The sequence below is a fragment of the Phoxinus phoxinus genome (assembly GCF_949152265.1).
Source record: "Phoxinus phoxinus genome assembly, chromosome: 8".
In the NCBI taxonomy this organism is placed as follows: Eukaryota; Metazoa; Chordata; class Actinopteri; order Cypriniformes; family Leuciscidae; genus Phoxinus; species Phoxinus phoxinus.
The window spans coordinates 25,313,435-25,335,110 of NC_136883.1; the positions used below are offsets into that span (position 1 = coordinate 25,313,435).

A 21,676-nucleotide genomic window follows, 5' to 3' on the forward strand; every position below is an offset into this window, starting at 1 on the left:
CATACTTCACGCTGTTTGCAGGATGACATCAGCACTTGCTGAGCTTGCTCAGTGATGTCACTGTTTACCAGAAGATGCCAGGTCAGACTCTGCTGGGAAGCTGGAATTATGTTCCCATTTTACTTCTTGCTGCAACACCAGCAATGTAGGACACCTACACCATAAAAGAAATGAAAATAGTCCTACAAAGTATGGATCTATGCACTTTTGATATACTGTGATTGTAAATAGTTTTGTATTTTGTGTAATAATGCATTTTTCCAATAAAACAAATGTTACCAGTAAAATAAATTGATTGTATGCTTTTATTGTAGCTATGTTTATGCCAATGCAGCTTGCATACGTTTATGGTGTGATTACATTTTAATGTGCTTTTTATCTAAATGGGACGGCTCATGTAGTAATTTATTTTATTGGTCCTGTTTTCCAATGAATCTCAAAATGGAAAATGCAGCATTTGAATGTTTTTTTTTCCTTCAGATAAATCTGTCAACAACAGGCTTTTTTTGACCATACAACATATAAATACCTGCACGTTCATTTAAATCAACATACAACTAACCGTTTTGACATTATCAGTCAAATATCATATCAATTTGCCTGGCCTCCCTTTTGCCAAAAATCTATAGCTTTGTTTGTTCAATGGAAAAAGTTTTTTGAAATAATGCATCAAATAAGAGTTAAATTAAGCAAATGTGTTCGCATCTCATTTGGTGAGATCATATTGGCCACGAGTAAACCTGCTCTAAACATTTTAGTCATTAAATCAACCAAAATGCTGGTTTCATTTCATTTTATACAGGATTAAAACCACAAGCAAGTTAATTATTTTCCAGGCAGTCAACAAGGGTGCATTACATAACTTATTTAACAAGGGACGACAGGAAATGCCTGCTGGCATTTAAATCAAGTACACCTGTTTTCAAAGTTTGAGGAGAGCAGTTAAATAATGACAGCTAAAATAAATGTTGGCAAAGTCCATATTGACAACAGCTGACGACTCATCCTGTCTACAAAAGCTCTATCTTTGTAAGGTTAAAAAAAAAACTCTCTGTGCTGAAAACAGCAGGAAACATGAAACTTGGCGTGGAACTCTCTTATTAAACATTTAGTTCAAGAGACGTCCAAACTGATAAGCAACAAAACATAGTCTGTTAAATATTGGAACCATCTCTGTATTATTTTCTGAATTGTCTTCTGATGCAACCAAATAATATCACATTGAAAAACTTTTTTTTTTTTCGTTTGAAAAACTCAGAGCCAAAGTATTAAATTCAGTCCCCTCTGAGAAGTTTTCGACATTTAACATGTTCTTTTTCTCTCGCATGTTCAGCTGAACCATTTGCCCTTCTTGACTACAGTCTTAGTGTTTGATTTGCCCATCAGTTTCTTTTTGTACTGGTCCACCAAACTGTCAAAGCGAGCATCCTCTCTGCTCTGGAACTTTCTCTTTGCAGGTTTGCCATTCTGAAACAGAATAAATAGACATAAGAATTGTTATGAAAAATAAATAAATAGATGACGTAATGAGATGAACTGGTGGTACTTAAACCAAAAACTATGTCTAAACGTTGAGAGTACTGTTTATAAATCAGGGTCAAAAATGGTCTTTGGTGGTGGCTGACAGAAATGGTCATCCACACACACATTAAAAGTACCCTGACCTTTACTGCCCAATACTGACAAAAAAATTAAAATAAATGCAAAAAAAACGTTTGTGATTTTTGTTCATCTTATTTTGATATCTCATATAATATATGATCTCTTACCTTGATGTTTATTTTGTTCCTCAATGTTTACTAATAATTATTTTTATAATTATAATTATAAAAAGTAACATTAAAAAGTTTATTTTAACAAATAGTCTACTTTTCTACCACATACAATTGAATAAAATTTGCAGCTAGCTAACAACTTGCTTTGTTCTGGTTTCACTTCATTCTAGTCTAAACTAAACGATTTAGCTAATTTAATACACACATTGTCAATATAAATAACCTGAAAATACTGTGGATTATTAAGGCTTATAATTCTTACTTACCACTTTTGCTAAATAGGGTAAGCACACCTGCATTCTCAGTTCTGAGGTGTTCTGAGTAAATAATTGTATACTGATTCGTGAGTTCAGTTTTGGACAGATCAGTTGTTTTAACCAGTCATTAAAATTAATCTGTTCAAAGGAATCATTAGGCGGCGAATCAGACATTATCAGACGCATTGTGTGCGAAACCCGGCTGTTAAAGGGCACCTATTATGGAATTTTGAAATGTACCTTTCATGTAGTGTGTAACATAGATCTAAGTGAACAAAAACATCCTGCAAAGTTTGAAATATGAAAGTGCACCGTATATAAAGTTATTGTCTTTCAAAAGTGAGAGTCGACTCGGAGTCATTTTTATGAATCGTTAGAAGACCGAAGCTTTTTCTCTGACTAGATGACGTCAACTTGTCAAGTTATTTGAATACGATACGCCCACTTATTGCGCTCCAAGGCCAGGGAAAATATCATGGCGACGAGACGCTGTGTTCTGAAGTGCGACTCAAAAGCCAACTTTTTTCATCTGCCCAAGGAGGAGCATTTGAAGACTAAGTGGCTACAATTCATACAACTATACCACAGAAGTATAGTCCGAGCCTTGTGCTTTGTTCGCTCCATTTTGAAGACGATTGCTTTTTAAATGCAATCAAACTTGGATTGGCGAGCCGGCTGATATTGAAGGAAGGTTCATTTCCAAGTGTATTTGCATCAGCTTCCTCCTCCGTATCACAACCTGTAAGTGTTATTAATAATTGTTGCTTTTATGTAGCATGCTTAATTATTTTGTTTGTTGTGTAAGCACCGTTTAGCTTCTAGGTCTTCAATGACAACTGTATTGAGATATGTGAAGTGTTGTCGTTGTTTTCTTAAAGAATAGTTGTCTTAAAGAATAGAGTAATACCTCGTAACGTAACAACGTTTTTATAAAAAATAAAAAAAAATGCAATGCTTAATCGGGCTAATGCAAACAAGGACTGATTGTGCTTTTACAATATGAACTCTGGGCTATGCTCGCTAACATATTAAATTCTTCATCTTATTTTTAGTTTTTAACTACAAACTACAAAGCAGTGGACTATAATCATTATTATAACACAATTTAATTGATAAAAGCATCATTGTACTCCGTGTTAAACAATAAGTATTATCTATGTAAACACTGCTGGGTCATCTGACCAATCAACGCAGATTAGCGTCGCGCAAAGGAGGGGTTTGGAAAAATGAGTCGTTGAACGAATCATTTGGGAGTCGGTGAGCAAATCAGGTAAAAATAAATGCATATTATACGACAACAAGTGTTTTTTGTCATTGCATGCATGTAAAACTGATGTTGGGGACTCCTACAACAACATTAGGAACATTTTAAATGTCATAATAGGTGCCCTTTAAGGAACACTTGTCAGAGAAGAGGCTATGTTTTTTGAGCACAATTCACATCCAGCTGTTTTAAAAAAAAATTAAAATCTCCTAATGCGCCACGTGCAACATGGATTCGGTTGTCCAAACTTTTACCATTGTGTCAGTTATGTTGATTTTGATTACCGTAATATGTGCGAGAGAGAGAGAGCAAAGACAGTGCTGCTTAGTTTGAAGACAGAGTGTGCGCGCGCTCTTTGCTCGTTCTCTACCTCAGTTAACATGCGCAGCAGTCATCTACACATCACTCATCAATCATAATAACTGATCAAATAAGGCTTTGCAGGGAACTACACTGCGACCAAAATGGTCGCATATGCGACCTTTTGAAATGCCATTGCGACCCTAATTTTGAATGGGTCGCAAATGTATCACTGATTATTTTTGTACCTACCTTATGTTTTAGGCAATATGCTATGATTTACTATGAGCATTTATTAAAACAGAAATGTGTATTTTAAGAACACGTTTTATAACGTGCTCTGAGCATTCAACACAAAGTTGGCTTCAGCCCCGCGACTTATAAAGTAATCGGGTTGATGAGCGTGTTTATGTCACACGTTTCCCGCTGTTCGCGCATAACTATTCTCTATTGGTTCTTTATTTGTTTTAAACAGCAGACGTAATATTAATCCGTCTCTGGTCATGATTTGGAGACAATGAGCATTTAACTGTTTTGCCGTGCTGCTTATATTTATCACGCAGTAAAAATGCCCCTCCCCGCGGCCAAAACCAGTCGTCTGTGGACAATTAGTGGGACGTTGTCCTGCTTCACTTCACAGACGCTGAGTGAAATGAGAATTTTGGAATGACGGGACACTCATTTATATGACACTTTATTCAACAGGAAGAACAGCTCGTTCCGCGCGTCATAAGTCATTGTACATGCGCAGTCCTTTCAGTTTCGGTTTTCAATCCGTTCAAGTGTTGACGTGTTCTCTCGATCGCATTACAAAAGGAATAAACAAACCCTTTCAATCCGATCGAAATTGCATTCGGATCGAGCTCAATCCGATCGATTAAGGTGTTTACATGAAGATCTTTTTAGTCCGATTATAAGTGTCCATGTAAATTGAAGCTTCACAATGACAGTATGAAGCACGCGAAATGTATAGACAGGTACATATCCCGTGACGCAGCAGCACTCCGCACTGCATTTCGGCGTCAAGCAAACAGAGCAAGTGAGGAATCTGAATTGATAATTAAGTTCAATGTAGCTTATAATATAGCCTTATTTGTGGCTTATTATATTTCACTTAATTGTGAAGTGGACATGCATTGTTTGTTTTTTTTGTATCTCTAATACCGAATAGTCAATACTGAAAATCTATTATTATATTATTTTATGGATTATATTTATTTTATTTTATTTTAAGAGTTCAGGAGTCTGCCCATCTGTGCCAACCATAGCATGTTGAAATCCAAAAGAAATTCATTTTGCACATTATTGTGTACTGTATTTTCTATTGCAGTAAATCTATCCCAACCAATGTTAAAGAAAACAAGGCGGCATGTGGTTTAAAAGATGGAAAGTAAAATAAAAAGCACATCTGTATGCAATACAGTTCCATTATTGTTCATTATTACTCAGAGCGGCTTACTATAAATAATTTGTGCGACCAAATCATGTTTTGCGCCAGTAACTGAAAAAGTTAGTAGCGCAAGTGCCACCAGTGGAAAAGGTTAGTGTAGTTCCCTGCTTTGGCAGGACAAAAAAATTTTGGGGGAAAAAAACTTTTCAATGCAGGAAAAACCCTGTATATACATACATCTCTACTGGGCCAGTATACAAAATCCTTAGCATTGAGCCCTGCTATATTAAAGACACCTAAAGACAACTAAATGTAAAAAACATTAAAAAGGGGTTTATGTGAACATTGTTTTAGGTTTGCTTCAAATTAAAAGTTGTTACATTTAAAATAAACCATCTTTATGTTGTTTCAACAATAAATTATTCAAATATGAATATATAATGGTAGGTGAAATGAATTGAATGAAAATGTGCAAGAATCAATTTAATCGATTGACAGCACTTACACATATATATATTATTTGATATATAAAATACACACAAATTCTCTTAACTCTTTGACTTGCCTGTTTCCCGTTTATGCTGCGTTTCTCAATGAAAGTAGACATATTTCTATCTTTCCTGCTGGGCCCTTTCTTCGGTTTATTGGGTTGCACCATGGGTTGTTTCCCTTTATCGCGTTGCCTGAGGAATAGTGCGAGGGTCAGTGTATGTAATAGACTTTTCATGATTAATTAAACAGTACTTGTTTCAATTTCACACACATATGCAGTGAGTTGTACCTGATCTTTGGGCCTCTATGTGAAGGCATATGCAGAACCTTCTGCCGTTTTTTGCCATCCTTCAGTTCTACGTGCTCCACCTCTGATTTGGTCATAAACCCGGAGTACTTGCTTTCTTGTGCCGTCCCCTGTTTATCGACATTAGCTGCATTTCCTTTCCGCAAGGGACCTTTCATCTTTCCTGAAGGATGCTGCGGCTGCCCTCCTGTTTGGCTACTGTCTTGTTTGGGTAGCTTCAATGGAAAAAGTACATAAAGGACTTTAGGGAATTTAGGGATTTAGGGAATTCTTTCTTTAAGATGCAACCAAGCCTCACCTTGCTGTTTTTCAGACGAAGGGCTTTAAGTTTCAGCTTCTTGCCATCCTCCAGAGAAAACTCCGCTATGGGTCTCTGATGGGAATGACACAGGAAAACATTAATACGTCAACATTGGTCTTGCTCAATCTTCAGTTATTGCTCAATGCTAAAGCTTTTTCCAATTTATATTAAGTGAAATAGCCATGAGTCTTAGCCACAAGTGTGAGTGAACAGAACGATTCATCTTATTTTTGAGAAATTACATTCAATACAGACCAAAACACATTCCACTGAGCGTCGGAGGAACGCGTGTTTATATGACGTGTGGAAAGATTGACAGACAGGCACATGGTTTGATTGTTCTTGAGTGCATTCCTTTGTCCTCCTTTGCAAAACACTAAAGGTCCACTGCTGTGAACCTGGCACTAAAGCCCTTAATATCAGGCCCTCAAAGTGTGTTTACACACCAGCAAGCTATAGCTAACACCATCTAACATCGTCCCAAAATACTTCTAGGAATTACGACAGTCGCCACAGTCTACTTCTCTTTCTAGGAACATTTTGACTTGATAGAAAAACAAACAGGTTATCAAATATCTAGTTTTTCTTCCAAAGCTCCAAGAAACCCAAATCAGGCTTTTAGTTGGTATTTGAATGACAACAAAAAGTTGTGGTGGTTTACCTTTAGAGGTCCAAAGATGTCTGGGTTGTTGTTGAGGTGACGTAGGGCTTGTAAAGCATGCTCATGTACCATAAACTCCACAAAGCCGTATCCTAGAGATTTACCCATCACCTGACCCCGAATAGGCTTCTTATCATACATCACACGACACTGTAGGTACATATATACAGAGAAAGAGACAATAAGGAACATGAATTTGTTATATGAAAAAGTTATGCCATAATTAAACCTGTATGATTTTCTTTCTTCTGCTGAACACAAAAGAAGATATTCTGAAGAATATGCATAACCAAAAAGTTGATAGGCCTCATTGACTCATTGAAAAAATATATACTATGGAAATCAATGGGGTCCATCAACTGACATTCTTCAAAATATCTTCTTTGGTGTTCACCAGAAATTCATGTTTGGAACAACTTGAGGTTAGATAAATGATGACAAAAGTTTCATTTAAGGGGGAACATTCCCTTTAACCATACAAGCCTTTCTCCAAACCCAACATCTTGTTTGCTTTTAATCATTTACCGATCATGTCAAAAATACAAATTTATTAAAGGTTTTTAACATTTATCTTTCTGACATACAAAATGATAGGCAGAGGAAGAGATTGTATCTGGCTAAGCTTAGGGTTGTCACAGAGACTGGTTAATTTCAGTGATATCTGTAAGGTTGTAATGACATTTTGCGTGTGCCATTCACACAAATGAATAAACAGCCCCTTAAACCTATGGGCAATCAAAAGGTTGTAGCTAAGAACCAGGCAAAAGCTGCTCTATGAACCATTGTGCCCTAAGGCTTTTTAGGAGGACTGTTCCTGAAAAGTCATATGACTACTAACAAACTAGACAGTGAAACATCCTAATCATACCCAAATAACATAGTCCTGCCCTCTAGTGTTACCAAGAAGAACTGCGAGAAGATGTCTCTTTTCAACATTGCTTATAATTTCAGTTTGCTGTTAGTTATTTTTTTTGTTTTTTTAATAACACTGTTTAAAAAAAACTATTTTAAAGTGTGTGCATTACCTCAGTGATACGGACGCCTTTACCACCACCAGCGGTGAGGCAGAGCTTGCGAAATTTAGGCTGATTGACGCTCAAAGGCAGGTTATGGACACGCAGCCGTGTTTTAGACACATACACATTAACGTCCCTTAACTTTGCCCTTTTCAGCTCATCAAACTGAAAACACACAAAAAACAACAACTGTTAATCAGAAAACATGCATAAAAATACTTTTTGGCCCCCTTTAAACCTGGCATGGTTATATGGCAGATACTGGTACCTTTTTTATCTGCCAAAGTGACTTTGATTTCAAGCATGTTGAAATCAATGGTTTTATTATTTTTATTTTTGATCGACAGCAAAACTGTTAATGCAACATAACATATGAAAGCGGCATTTCCCATTTAGTGTGGGAAAGTGCAATCAGATGTCTAAATAATAATAAAAAAAATAGACACCATCCGGAAACAAAGTGCATGGTAATGCCAGAATTTGTGTGTTTTTTTACTCCTGAATGTAAAAATTAGGGAAACAACTGCACTATTGATTTAGATGTATTCAAATCAGCAGCGTTGCTGTTAACAGACTATTGAGAATAATTTCCGGTAACTGAAATAAAGCTGAAATAAAATAAAATACAAATATTAGATTAAAAACGTACACAGAAAATTTAGCTGAAATAAATTTAAGCTGAAATACAAAAATTACAAAACATAATATTTAAATAAACATTTATTGAAGCTAGAAATACTTCACACAAAAACTAATAAAAAAATATTTTTTAAAAAACATTCTCTGCACTCACTCTTTTTCTCTTGGCCATATCACCTTCTGAAAGTCCCTCTGCTGCCTTGGATCCAGGACGAATCACTAGATAAAGTTCAAGAGGTAACAAGTTAATCCAGGAGCGCATGTTAGTTTTGAACCCTAGTATTAAAATGCGTTCTGGTCGATCGGATCAAAAGTAGATGAGGGAGACATTCTGGTTTAAACATGCTGTTTAAATCCCGTATTTTGTCCACTTTCGTCATTTCTGTCCTGATATTTTTGAGGTGAGGGTTTATCAGCAGGTAAATGTTTGGGCCTTTTCAGATCTTTCAATCTAATGGACAAAATAAGCTTGCACAATTTACATATGAACGCAAAAGGAGACAACAGAAAAAACATACGGAGAACAGCACCTTTCGTTTCTGCTCTGTTAGCAGCAAAACCCCGCCAAATGCGGTGAGTGCATGTTAGAAAACAGACAACATTGTGATTGCTAGTGTTATTCATCTTCAAATCAAACTTGGGTCTCCAGCTGACAAAGTTAAAAATCCTCTCTAGTTAGCGCACTTCCCATAATCTTTACACATTAAGTCAGTAGGCAGAGATAGGGGTGTGACGGTTAGTATATAACCGTGAGACCGACGGTTATAGTTAAACACCGTCATTAGAACTCTATAACCGCCAAAACCGTGTTATTAAAATATTTTTTACAAACATAAAAAAAAAAAAAAAAAAAAATTTTTTTTTAGATAGGATCATAATACGTGCAATACATCGGGAGACATGGTTTTTACCACTTAATGAAGTTTTGTTTTGTAAATCGTCAGAAATTATTTTTACCACTTCATATAAGTTTTGCTTTGTAAGCCTTTCCTTAAAGCGAATTTCGTTTTGTACAAATTGTACCTTAATTTTAATAAATGTTTCATCAACCAATTGCATGTATTTAATAATATAGCAGACAATATAATAACCGTGACATTGAGGCGCCGGCGCGCCGCGTTCACTTGCATTGCATTGTGAACTAGAGCGCATCTCATCGTAAATGAATGAAACTATGCCTGCCTCATGCATTAGCATTAAATATCTTTGCTACATCCTTTCTAGACGGGTGCGGCTTTGAGAAATCTTGGAGATCTCCCTAATAAACGGAGGTCTGAAATATCTGCCCCTTTACCGATCAGAGCGCGCGCTGACACGGAGTTAACCCGCTATCTCCAAGAAGAACCAATTGACTCTACGGCTAATCCACTAGCATGGTGGGGAGACACACGCTATCCGCTCTTAGCAAAATTGGCACGTAAATACATGTGTATTTGTGCTACAAGCACAGCATCAGAGCGAGTGTTTAGCCTCGCGGGTAACATAGCCCCCCCTGTCAGATCGTCACTAAAACCGAGTAAAGTGAACATGTTGGTGTTCCTGTCACGGAACTTTGAAGTCGAAAAAGATTAGGAATTTAAAATGTCATTGCACTTTTTTTGTTTCCTGTATTTAGTTAGTTTAATTAAGGTATTATCACAACAATCGTTGTTCGACTTTTTTTTTCTTTGATAAAGGTATGTAGATTTTATCATTTGTAATTTAGGCCTACTCATTCATTTTTATGCAGCTCTTATATAATTTAAGCAGCCTACGTTTTTAAAAGGATTTGTTTAGTGTGTGTGATTTATTTAAAACAAAGCATGTTCATTGCTTTTTTTTTTTTTAAGGATTTAAAAAAAACCCCGACGGTTATGTTACGAACCGTCACATTTGACTCACATCATAACCGTCATCACCAATTCTGAAACCGGCACACCTCTAGGCAGAGAGTAGGCAGTCTTTTGTGGCTGATCGAACACATGACAGTCTACACTACAAAAGCAATTCGGTCAAATTCGTTTTCTACTACCCTTGGAAGAGGTCGAAAGTGGACAAGCTCAAAACATGTTAGACCCTGTTTACACCTGTATTTAATGACGACCAGTTGTGATCAGATTGACGAAAACACTTTTTAATACCAAGTGTAAACAGGGCCTGTACAGCTATTGCCGAACTAAAATGAAGCGCTGTTAATGGTCAGTTGACTGGCAGCATTGTGTGACTGGCTTTACTTACAGCCCTCTCTGGCGAGGTAAAGGTTCCTGGTGCCTGTGTGGGTTTTCACTTTCTTGTCCTTTAATTTAGCCGCATCTTCTCGGTTTACGGCTGGCAAAATGTTCAATCTCCTGCCATCAACCCTAATGCCACCAAACTGAAATACACATAAGCATCAGCACAACGATCCTATGTTTACTGGAATAATAAGTTGAAGATATAAGAACAGCAACTCTTACTAGAGCTGCAGAACCGTGAACTCACCTCTTTATCATCTTGAGCAGCAGCAGCAATACATTTCTCTGCCGCTTCTTTACTTTTGTACTGAGCAAAAGCACAACCTAGAAAGACATGTAGAGAGACAGAATTATTATGAATAATGTACTTTAATTCCATACAGGCCAAGGTTTGGTGATTGAAATACCTTTTGAATGTCCAGTGTCTGAGTTCATCACCACACGTACGTATTTTAGCTCGCCAAACTGCAACAAAGCTTCCTCTAAACCCTCTTCTTCTGTGTCAAAGGACAGATTTCTGAAAGAACCCACAATGAAATGAAGATATGACAATGAAAACATGAAGTCCTGTTTAAACAATTGTTTATAGACAGCACTACTTATAGTAATTTATAGTCAGCACTGTAGTTTGATCAAAATGTTCAACTAGTAAAAAAAAAAAACATACAACAGAACTTCCTTATATGATTCTCACCTGATGAAGATGGTTCTTCCCTCAAACACATCTGAAGAAAGAGGGTCTCTCTTCTTCTTTGGAAGAGCTGTGGATAGAGATTTACAGAGAGTCAGAGTGTTGACGGACACATTACATGCCTGATATGACATACGCGCTTTTCACACATGATCTGGTGCATGAGCAGCACAGGCTCATTGTGCTTTCCCATATGATGCGTCCGCAGTGCACAACTGATCCACGGCTGTATACCACAAATACAATTTATCCATTATTTTTATTTTAAATTCAAGCGGTTACTGAAAATGCTTTTTCAGGATTGTGAATTATTTTATTTTTTACACACTACAGTTGCAATATACAGTTGCAATACATGCAATATTTCATAGATGAGTTCACGTTTTAAATGCACTAAATTTAAACAATGCGTTCAATTCGTTACATCTTTATAGATTTATATATTAAGTTGCTCAAGCAAGTGGTAAAACATTTAAACGTATACGAACTATACAATTTCATCCCAGTTCTTCTACGATAATATGAATATTTGTAACAGAAATAACGATACTGTGTGGTTGAAAGCGGTTTCATGCTTATTCATGACAACTGGTCTCTCTGGCTCAGTGGCAGCGCCGACACAGATTTGAATGTTCCGGTTTTTTTTCTTTTTTCTATGAATAAATGAATCATACAATCACTTTTTCCCTCATTGTCCTCGTCGTAATCATCATCATCGTCGTCATCATCATCGCCATCGTCGTCATCGTCTGTCTGCTGAGATTCATTTTCTGCATTGTCGTCATCCTCTGAATCGTCCTCTTCCTCTGACTCGGAGTCATCCTTCTCTTTCAGTGATATAGACCTTAACACGAGAGACCTCATTTTAAATTTAAGGAATTCACCTAAACACACATCATCAGATCAGTTACATTTCCAGTACTTACTTTTTCTTGGCACCTTCATTCCCATCAGTCCCAGCAACTTTAGAATCCACCTTCTCTTCTTTGATAGTTCCTGCGTCTTTAAAATCCACATTCTCTTCTTTGATAGTTCCTGCAAAATATCAGATACACTTCGCTACAAAAATCTAGACAGTAGATGCACTTTCAAAGCTTTTTACAACCACATAAATAAATAATAATGCAGGGAAAATTACCAGGCGCTAAAGCTGACTGGGTGGCGAGATACTTGTCCTTTGGAACTGCCCAATCCACAGCCACCTGTCTGTCTGTGAGGGACGAATAAGACATTTTTATTAACAATAAAAAAATCGGCAGAGCAGACAGTCACAATTAATTTTGTGATTCCAGAAATTTGAAGAACTATGTGTTCTTTAATAAAAACTATAGTTATTTTGGGTGAAAAAAGCTTTTTCAGCATAGATTGTTTTGAAATATTATTAATGTTGATATTACATTAATGATAACAATTGAAATTATGTCATTGAAGTTTGCTGAAGCATTCTGCAAAAGTGTGTTCAGTGTTGAGAAAGACCCACCTTTGATCTCCTTCAGGTTCATCGCAGCAAGAGCTTTTCCAGCTTCTGCCATGTTCTTAAACTGCACAAACGCAAAACCTCGCTTCTTCCCATCTGCACAAACATGATGCCATAAAAACTAACCAAGGTGGATGGCCGTATGAAAAAACATCATGTAAAGAGAATATACGAGATGCTTTTAAAAAGTCAGATGCACATGTTGGTCAAAGTTGTACCTGGTTTTAAGGGAATCTTGGTCTCAAGCACAGTTCCAAACTTGGAGAAGATCTGCTTCAAATCGTCTTCTTCACACTGCACATAAACCGCAGAAGTGTAAGTCAATGTCAAATGTCAAAACTAAGCATTGTTCCTTTAAACAACAGATTTTAGTCAACTTACCTTAAAACTGAGATTTCTGATGATCAGCCGAGCTTTCAATTTTGTCTTTTTAATGCCTGTAAACTTATCGGGACTTTTGGTTTCTGCTGATTTCTTAGGTTGCTCTGTTTTTTCTGATTTCTTAGGTTGCTCTGTTTCTTCTGAATCTGCATGAACAGTTCAGAGTCATTTCTTCCCAACCAAAAATAAATAAATAAAGTAAAAACAATCCATGATAAATAAAATTCAGATCTAACCTTCTTCTATTTTCACTTTCTTCTTCTTTTTCTTATCATCTGGTTTTCTCTTGGCTACAGTGACAAATATATTCTGCTTCTCATACTCCTTGACTTCTTTTATGGCCCGTTGTGCATCTTCTTCCATAGAGAACGTCACATATCCAAAGCCACGACATTTCTTGGTGTCTGTAAACAGCAGGAACACAGCACACATAACGTTACAAATTACAAATTAACGTTAACGTTTTACACATGATCTCACATAGCTGGAAAATAAGGATTTAATTGGTAAAATCTTACCTCTATCACTGACAACGAAGCAGTTCTTCAGTGGTCCTATTTCAGAGAACACTGCTGTCAGACGATCATTGGTGGCTGTTTCAGGTAATCTCCTGACAAATAATGTAACTGCAGGCATTCTCACCACGAGTTCAGCTCGACTGTTTTTCACAGCCAGCAAACGTCTCTAAAAAACAACAATGTTTGTTACTGATTATGACAAATACTGTTACATACAAGTCGCGATAATATTAAGGATCTCGTCGTGTAAATGACTCCCAACAGTACAGTAGTAATAATGCACGTTTCTCACATGTTTGTTTCTGCTGTACAGGAAGTTGTCAAGAGATGGCGATTCTTCGTTTGGTTTGGACGTCGTCAAGGTAGCACTGCGCGATAAGGAACAATGTTGACTCCTGCTGGTCTGGAGACGCATGGTCGGGTAGGTCTTTTCCAAGCACAAAATCACCATAACGTAGTCCAAATGACTCGTGTCGTGTGCATAATATCATAGCTTTGTCTTTGAGGAACAAACCGTTCCTCACGATAGCCAGGGAAGGCAAGAACCGGATCCTATTCGTGAACAAATCATGCAGCATTTTGATTCTGATCAACTTATTATTGAAAAAACAATATATCATATGTATGTTTTTATTAAATGCCAGTCACATTACAAATAATGACAATAGTCCAATACAAATATTGAACAAATATACTACAACAAATGGGAAAATAAAATAGCCTACACAGTAGCCTATAGGCTATACAATAATAATACAAGTAAAAAGAAAGGAAAAAAGAAAGAAAATAAATAATATGAACAGAAACATTTAAAACATTTTCATTGAGACATTTTTATGGCGGTTTTGCGTCACGTTTGAGGTTGACATCTTTAATTAGGCCTAGGCGTATTTATTGCACAATATTTAGCCTAAAAGTTGAAGTTTGTAATAGTGCAAAGCAGAACTTTTTTGGTGAATCGCCGGTATATAGGCTATTTAATTGTGTTTTATCGTTTCTTTTAACAGCGATAGCGATGAATTACTTTTGTATAGCCTACGTTTGCTGATCAAAGCGGTATTTTTGTCAAATTATGAATCTGTTTGATTATTGAAATTATTGAATTGAAAGCAAGGCAACGAGGTTTAATTTGCACCTACTTTTTACTTTAATAAATAAATAAATTTATATTTACCGTAGTTCTACTTCTATCAATAAACATAACATTAGAGTCTCTTAAAATGTCTCTCTTCTTGGTCACTAGAGGGCGACATCATCCACTAAAATCTTTCAATATCTTTTTGGCATTATTAAACACAGTAAACAATGCATTAACAATGCATTGTCTTTTACCAACCGTAATGGCAAAAAAATGTAATAAAATATTTGTATAATATATTTATTATACAAATGAATATAATATTTAATTGCATATTTTTTTATATACAATTAAATACAACATTCTTTTTTATAATTTTGTAAATTAATGTAGCAACAGCATACAGATATAAACTTTCCACATTTGAACAGTTCAAATATGAATTTGACTGACATAATATTCGATTTCCTTTATGATTTACACCATGTCACAGTGAAATCAGTGCTCTGAAGTAAATCTTGGTATTTTCTGCAAATCCAGTGCACAACATTGGTGAATGTTTGCAGTGCGACCCAGTCGAAAGGCTTTGCTTAACACTATACTTGTATAGCTCAAAGTAAAAGTGAGACTGATTTTCAGATGGGTTTGCTTTTGTTGTTTCAACTGATCAGACAGACATCATGTTTTGTCCTCTCGCTCTCCTTTGTCACCCTTTCCCGTAATCCCGTCTGGTAAGTGTCTTAGCCCAAAGTGTGGGTTAATCTACCTCCGAAGGACAATTACCAAGATGTGTGTAGTGTGTTCATACAAAGACACGTAAGGATGTGATCATCTCTGATATGGAGGTGACTCAGTGTGTGAATGATGGGGAGGGAGGGTGTCTTTTATCTGACCTTGGAGAACAGAAGCAATAGAGAAGAGAGAGAATTCACCAGCAGAGCAAACATTCTTCTGTCACAGGCAAAAGAGAATTCGAGAGAGTGAGAGAGACAACAGTGGCATAGCAGAGACTGGCTTCAGGCCCAGATACACAAGCGCCCAAGAGAAAGGATCTTACAGCACGGTATGTGATATGAGTGTCTTTGTGTGTTTTGTGCTGATACTTACCCCCTGTAAATTCAAATCGACAGTGTGCATTATTTATTGAGATCCACAAATGATGCTCGAAGGGGACATTTGTAATGAAAAGTGAATGTTCTCATAACTTTGGCTAAGATGTTGGCAAGATTATCTCAAAGTTGTGATTAAACATTCTTTAATGTTAATGGGACGTTTGTTCAAAGTTTTCTGGTGTTTAATTACGTTCTCAAACCGTTAGCACAAAAGTGTTATTCCTCATGGAACGTCTTTTTTTTCCTGAAACGTTTTTGTTGGATGTTCATCTAATGTTTTTTAAAAGTTACTTCTTGTTTCAGAACATTCAGAGGACATTCAAAGTTATGTTACCATAATTTTTGCGAAATTATTAAACGAAACGTTCCCTTGGTGTTTTCTCTCAAGTGTACATAACCAAGAAAAAAAGGTTTACGTTTTAAACAATAAGAGAACACTCAGAAATTACATCTTTTTAACTTAATGGGCACAATAGAAAAACATAGAACATATTTTTGTTTCATCTGTTTAAAATGAGATTCATATTATTTGCATTTGATATCATAAATCAGGCTGTGATAAGAAAGACTGAATGAATCAAGTCGTCGTGGTGCAGGTGCTTGTGAGTTATATGGTAGAGAGTACCAATGGTGAACAGGCACAAAATGTTTTTACATTTCACAACACAACCAGAATAATATGTTGCAGAAATATTCTGAAAATTACAGATTTTGTTTAGTTAGCCTCAACACATCACTATAACGTTTTGTGTGACGCAAAGCCAGATAAAATAGCAACATTCGTAAAACTTATTTTTTTTGTTTAGGTTTTAGAGAACCTACATAGCTGGACAGAAACCTTTCGAACGGATGCACGTTTGTCATGCACATTCAAAAAATACTACACAAATGTCTTTGCTTTGAATGTGGCTCAACCAATCAGAAAACTGTTTTTTTTTATGTCAAACAAGTTATAACTTAATGAAACATTGCCATTTCTGCTACATCATGAAAATATTTGCTGTGAACAAAACTTGACGTGTTGTTTAAGTCTTCATTAAAACAAATGTATTATTTTTTACCATGTATTACTTATTGAATTCCTGTCCATATTGTAAACTATATTCATGTGATTTCATTTGATCAGAGCAGGATACACTGCTCCTGGTGTTGGCGCAGATTCGCTGTGTCCTGTAAATGGGTCATACACTCTCTCTCTCTCTCTCTAGTGGTGCTTCAGAATAAGGCTGTAGGAGGGGAAGTTATGAAAGATATTTTTCTTACACAGATTTGAATGACAGGACAGTTCATTGCAGAGCCAAACACAACAACTTCTATCTATCTATCTATCTATCTATCTATCTATCTATCTATCTATCTATCTATCTATCTATCTATCTATCTATCTATCTATCTATCTATCTATCTATCTATCTATCTATCTATCTGTCTGTCTGAAACTTTAAGGCAGTGCAACTGAATGATCTTGTCAGAGCGGGACAGTGGGATATTGTATGAACCCACGCTGGCAGTGTGTTGAGTGGGAGAGTTCAGACTCATGTGATGAGGGACTGATGAATATAAATGATTCATTTTCACTGACTGAATCAACCCACCAGTACAAACAGCAGAGCTTTTTTATTGCCACTGTTGGTAGACAGAAACTGTCCTTATAAGATGCCCTATAGTTTATCTGTGTATCTGTTCTGATAACAATAAAACAGGGTGGATGAAGGAAGATATAATGCTAATATAGTGTATAATAGGTAGGCTACTTGCTGAAACAATACGATATAAAATTCATATGTAGTCATTGTTTGTGCATCACATTTCAGAAGAATGCTGAATGCTAATGCTCTGAGCTCATTGCATAATGAACACATTTGATCACTGGGACAAATGCGTCAGTTGTTTACAAATCCATAAAATTAGCCATCAAACCGTTTACTCCCAAGAAAACCTTTGAGACATACAAAATTAGCCATTAATCTACTGACATAGTCCCATAACGTCTTCGTCATTGTTTATTATTGTATGGGCGTTTCCTGGGACAAAGACCATATGGAAGGTGTCAGCGGGGGGTATGAGACCCGGGAGGGGGGGAGGGGGGGTGTTGTTTACACAGGCGTCTTATAGGTCATCCGACATAAATCTGCATATGCTATTAGTGTCATTAATAACTCACAACTTGCTATTACTAATGATAATTAGCTGTAGATTCAGAGACAAAACAATCTGATCCAAAATTGTATGACCTTCACACTCCCAAAAAGCAAAAGGTATAAACATACAACACAGTCAGTGTTGTCTTTCTTCATAATTCATTAAATGCATTAAATCTGACAGCATTAGAATAATACAAATAAAAAAATAGTTCATAGCTCATAATAGTCCATTGTGGAGGTCAATGTGATATAAGTGATAAAAAGTTATAGCCTATGAAAGAGAACAATTATCTTTTATTTGTTTCTGCTGCATGTGCTGTGTGTGTGACTATTCAGTTTCCAGATTCCTGTTTTGATTGTCAACACAGACAGGATTGGATACTCTGACTGCTTTTTCAGATTGTCTGCTGACGTGGACAATTCATATTTTATCCTCATCTCTACACAAACCAGACATACGTATTCTTTCCCTGCCTACAGGGGTACCTACCAAACCAACAAAAAAAAAAAGACCCTGCTTTAACCACGTCTGTGGCCGTATCCTCTACAATCCAGAAGCATTAGTCATTCCATGAGGCCAATTCCTTTGGGTCAGCTTCAGGTGCCAATGCAAAACCATAGTCCACATGGACCCAATTTGATGCCTTTTTTTTTTTTTTTTTTTTTGTCTGTAAATGATTGTGAATCACTGGCTTGGTTGTGACTCTGCGGCTAAGGCCACTTATCCAGAGCTGTATTAATGTAGCCTACTTTGGGTTCAAAAGCTGCTTGGAGGAGCTTGATAGAAAGTCATCTCTTATTACTTATCGTAATAAATAAAGCAGCAGATGGGGGATATTATCATATTACAAGTCCATAATCAAGGGATTAAATTATAAACCTGATGAATTGTGGGCATGCTCAGATTTCAGCCTGGATCGAGACTTGAGGTCTAACTCAGGCTCGAAATAATTTCTCAAAGTTTGATTCACCCCTATTAAATAGCACAGTTTCTGAGGAAATGAAATCAGACAGCTTTGGAGAGGGAAGGTTAATGTGGTCCAAGTCTTCCAGTCTCATCGAGCACGAAGTGGTTTGGTTAGGTTTTGTCTGGTTATGATGTTGTCTGGAGAATCGAAAAGTATTCGGAGTGTAAGCAGATCATGTGTGGAAATGGTCTAGATTGGCTTATGTTTATTTGTTATCTGTGGTTTTACACTGTATGCAACCCAAAATAAGCTATGTCCCTGATTCCCAATCAATATTATTTGTTTTTGCATATATATATATGCTCATGTATATATATATATTCTCCATATTGCCTGCCCTTTATTTCCATACAGTCTTGGTGGGCTTGTGTTTATGTCAGTGTGTAGTCAAGTGCTATTGGATAGCTGTGGTGAGTCTGGGCCAGATACTTACTTCCACCATTGAAAGCCTTAAACAGGGTGTACTTTCTCAGCCAAGGACCATTCCAGACCCAGTGCTGGGGACTGTCAGCCTCCATCGCTGGCAGGACAAAGCAGCGCTCATTCTGTGTGCGCGGCATACATGAGCCCATAGTGTTATTAGATACTAAATGCCTGCGCTTGAAAATTACTCTCAGGAGTTTGTGCCACTGTTTGAACTTGAGCATGAGCTGAGTATGCAGTGCCGGTGGACTTCCCCTGTCTCTTTTTCCTCATACAAAGAGGTTGGTTTAATTCCATGGTAATATAGCCTAGCTCATTGGACCAACATGGAATATTTTAGGTTGAATTCAAGTCAATCAACAAAATCTCCCTTTGTTATCTTTTTTTCAACAAGTGCATACTATTTGAAAAGTGAATCTGCTTAAATTAATCTTCCAATAAAGACCAGATGAGCTCTGTCAAGCAAGCATTATTCAACATTTGTCTGTGGACACCACCTGCAAAACCATTCCCTTTTTGGGGGTTGTCTTGCTGGTGCCTCTCCAGTGCACCTGTTCTCGCTTTCACTTGCACCAAAGCAGATGAAACTGATTCATAACCACTTATGCTTTCTAACATGAAGTTTCCTAACCTTATGTTTCCTTATCTTCCCCTGAAGTTGAATTGACTTGGTGTTAATCTGTGATGATTAAGGGGCTGTTTACACAACACTGTTTACATAACACCATTTTCAACCAAAAACTGTTTTCCCAATTTTCCCTTCATTTTTTTGAGCAGTGTACATGTGTGAATTTGAAAAATGAAATTAATAGGCTAGCTTGCTTGGAGTTTACACCTAACACTTGTTAAATTACCTGCATTAATAATTTGTAATGTTTTTTTAAGCATGCTGGTCAGACCAAAGTCTGACACTCTTAGCTTGTAATCTTTACAAGGTAATGACTATATTTAAGGCTATTAACTCATAAATATTTAAACTGTGCACCTGAGTACATACTAAAAGATATGAAAACAACTAGTTTGTAATTGGTGTAGCAGAAAAGCTAAAAAAAAAAGAAGCTGGAGCTACAGGGACCCAATTTGTTCAACAGTTGTTCTCCTGCAAAACCTCCAAGATCACATTTCATGTGTGTGTGTTCTCTGCATTATCAAACCAATCCTGCTTTTATGTTTGCATGCATGTATGCACTTGTTCATGACGGGTCATATGCTTTATGCAACACATTTCTTGGTGGAGTTTAAACATAGATGACTAGAAGGGTCCTCACTCGAATAGATACACAATCTCCACTCTCCACCCTCATACATGTCAGGATAGCTGAGCCACTCCACACAGCCATCTTTACATAATGTATCCTGCTAAGTATCAGCCTCTGTGTCATGTAAGATACAATAAGATCAGATGATTGAGGATTCCAGCTCAGGCAGCTAATGGAGATCAAAATTGGATGACGACCCAGACACTACAGTAAGTTGGCCTTACTGTGCACATTTAAAGGGGTGGTATAATGCCCTTTTCACAAGACGTAAAATAAGTCTTTGATGTCCCCAGAGTGTGTATGTGAAGTTTTAGCTCAAAATACGCTACAGATATTTTTACATAGCATAAAATTGTCACTTTTTGAGGGTGAGCAAAAACGCACAGTTTTTGTGTCTGTCCCTTTAAATGCAAATGAGCTGCTGCTCCCGGCACAGGGGGCGGAGCTACAACAGCTTGTGTCCTTTTACCTCGCACAGACATGCACTGAAAATTTCTAAAACTTTTAGCCTTTTATGTTCAAACCAGAGTCAGACAAAGATGGAGAGACTCAAGAAGTGACAACATGTAGACAGCATTTCTGAATGGTTAGTTGGTGAATTTTAATTTATGTAGCTTATGTGTAGTTATCGTCAAGTCATTGATTAGCATATTTTGTCATGATAATCTATAAATCGTGTTCAGGGGGCGGGGTTTATGTAAATTTTAGGGTTAGTGATGTAACTAACCCGGGAGGAATGTCATGTAGTCCTTACCAGCTGTTTGTTGTAGTCCTTAACCCTTGTGCATTGTTCAAATTCCCATCCTTTCGTTATGTTCGTGGCTGAAAACAGCCACTACTTTAAACTGCTGTAAAAATTGATCAGATAAATATTTTTTTGCCATTTTTTTTGCATAAATCTATTAATCAACATCAGTCCTGTTCAAAACTACTAAATGTTTTAAAAAAAATCAAGATTTTAACTCTTTAATTGCCAAATTCATAAATTATGTCACTGATTTGGGAGGGGA

The 21,676-nt window shown here is 36.7% G+C and overlaps 1 protein-coding gene across 2 annotated transcripts; it reads right to left on the minus strand.

Annotated features, from left to right (window-relative positions):
* Positions 1-287: 287 nt before the first annotated feature.
* Positions 288-14,137, minus strand: rbm28 (RNA binding motif protein 28). Of its 2 annotated transcripts, none has more exons than XM_079620012.1 (20): positions 13,975-14,137; positions 13,683-13,848; positions 13,401-13,568; positions 13,165-13,310; positions 13,002-13,077; positions 12,787-12,879; positions 12,445-12,516; positions 12,233-12,341; positions 11,981-12,150; positions 11,310-11,376; positions 11,023-11,132; positions 10,863-10,939; positions 10,620-10,755; positions 8,557-8,621; positions 7,773-7,928; positions 6,748-6,897; positions 6,084-6,158; positions 5,768-6,000; positions 5,552-5,669; positions 288-1,467 (listed from the first exon to the last, which is right to left on the minus strand). In XM_079620012.1, exons 1-20 carry the CDS (start codon positions 14,131-14,133, stop codon positions 1,330-1,332), a joined length of 2,484 nt encoding a protein of 827 aa, XP_079476138.1. In that variant the 5' UTR covers positions 14,134-14,137; the 3' UTR covers positions 288-1,329. The 2 variants fall into 2 exon arrangements, with proteins under 2 accessions (XP_079476138.1, XP_079476139.1); XM_079620013.1 differs by having other exon boundaries at positions 11,987-12,150; positions 13,975-14,132.
* Positions 14,138-21,676: the final 7,539 nt, after the last annotated feature.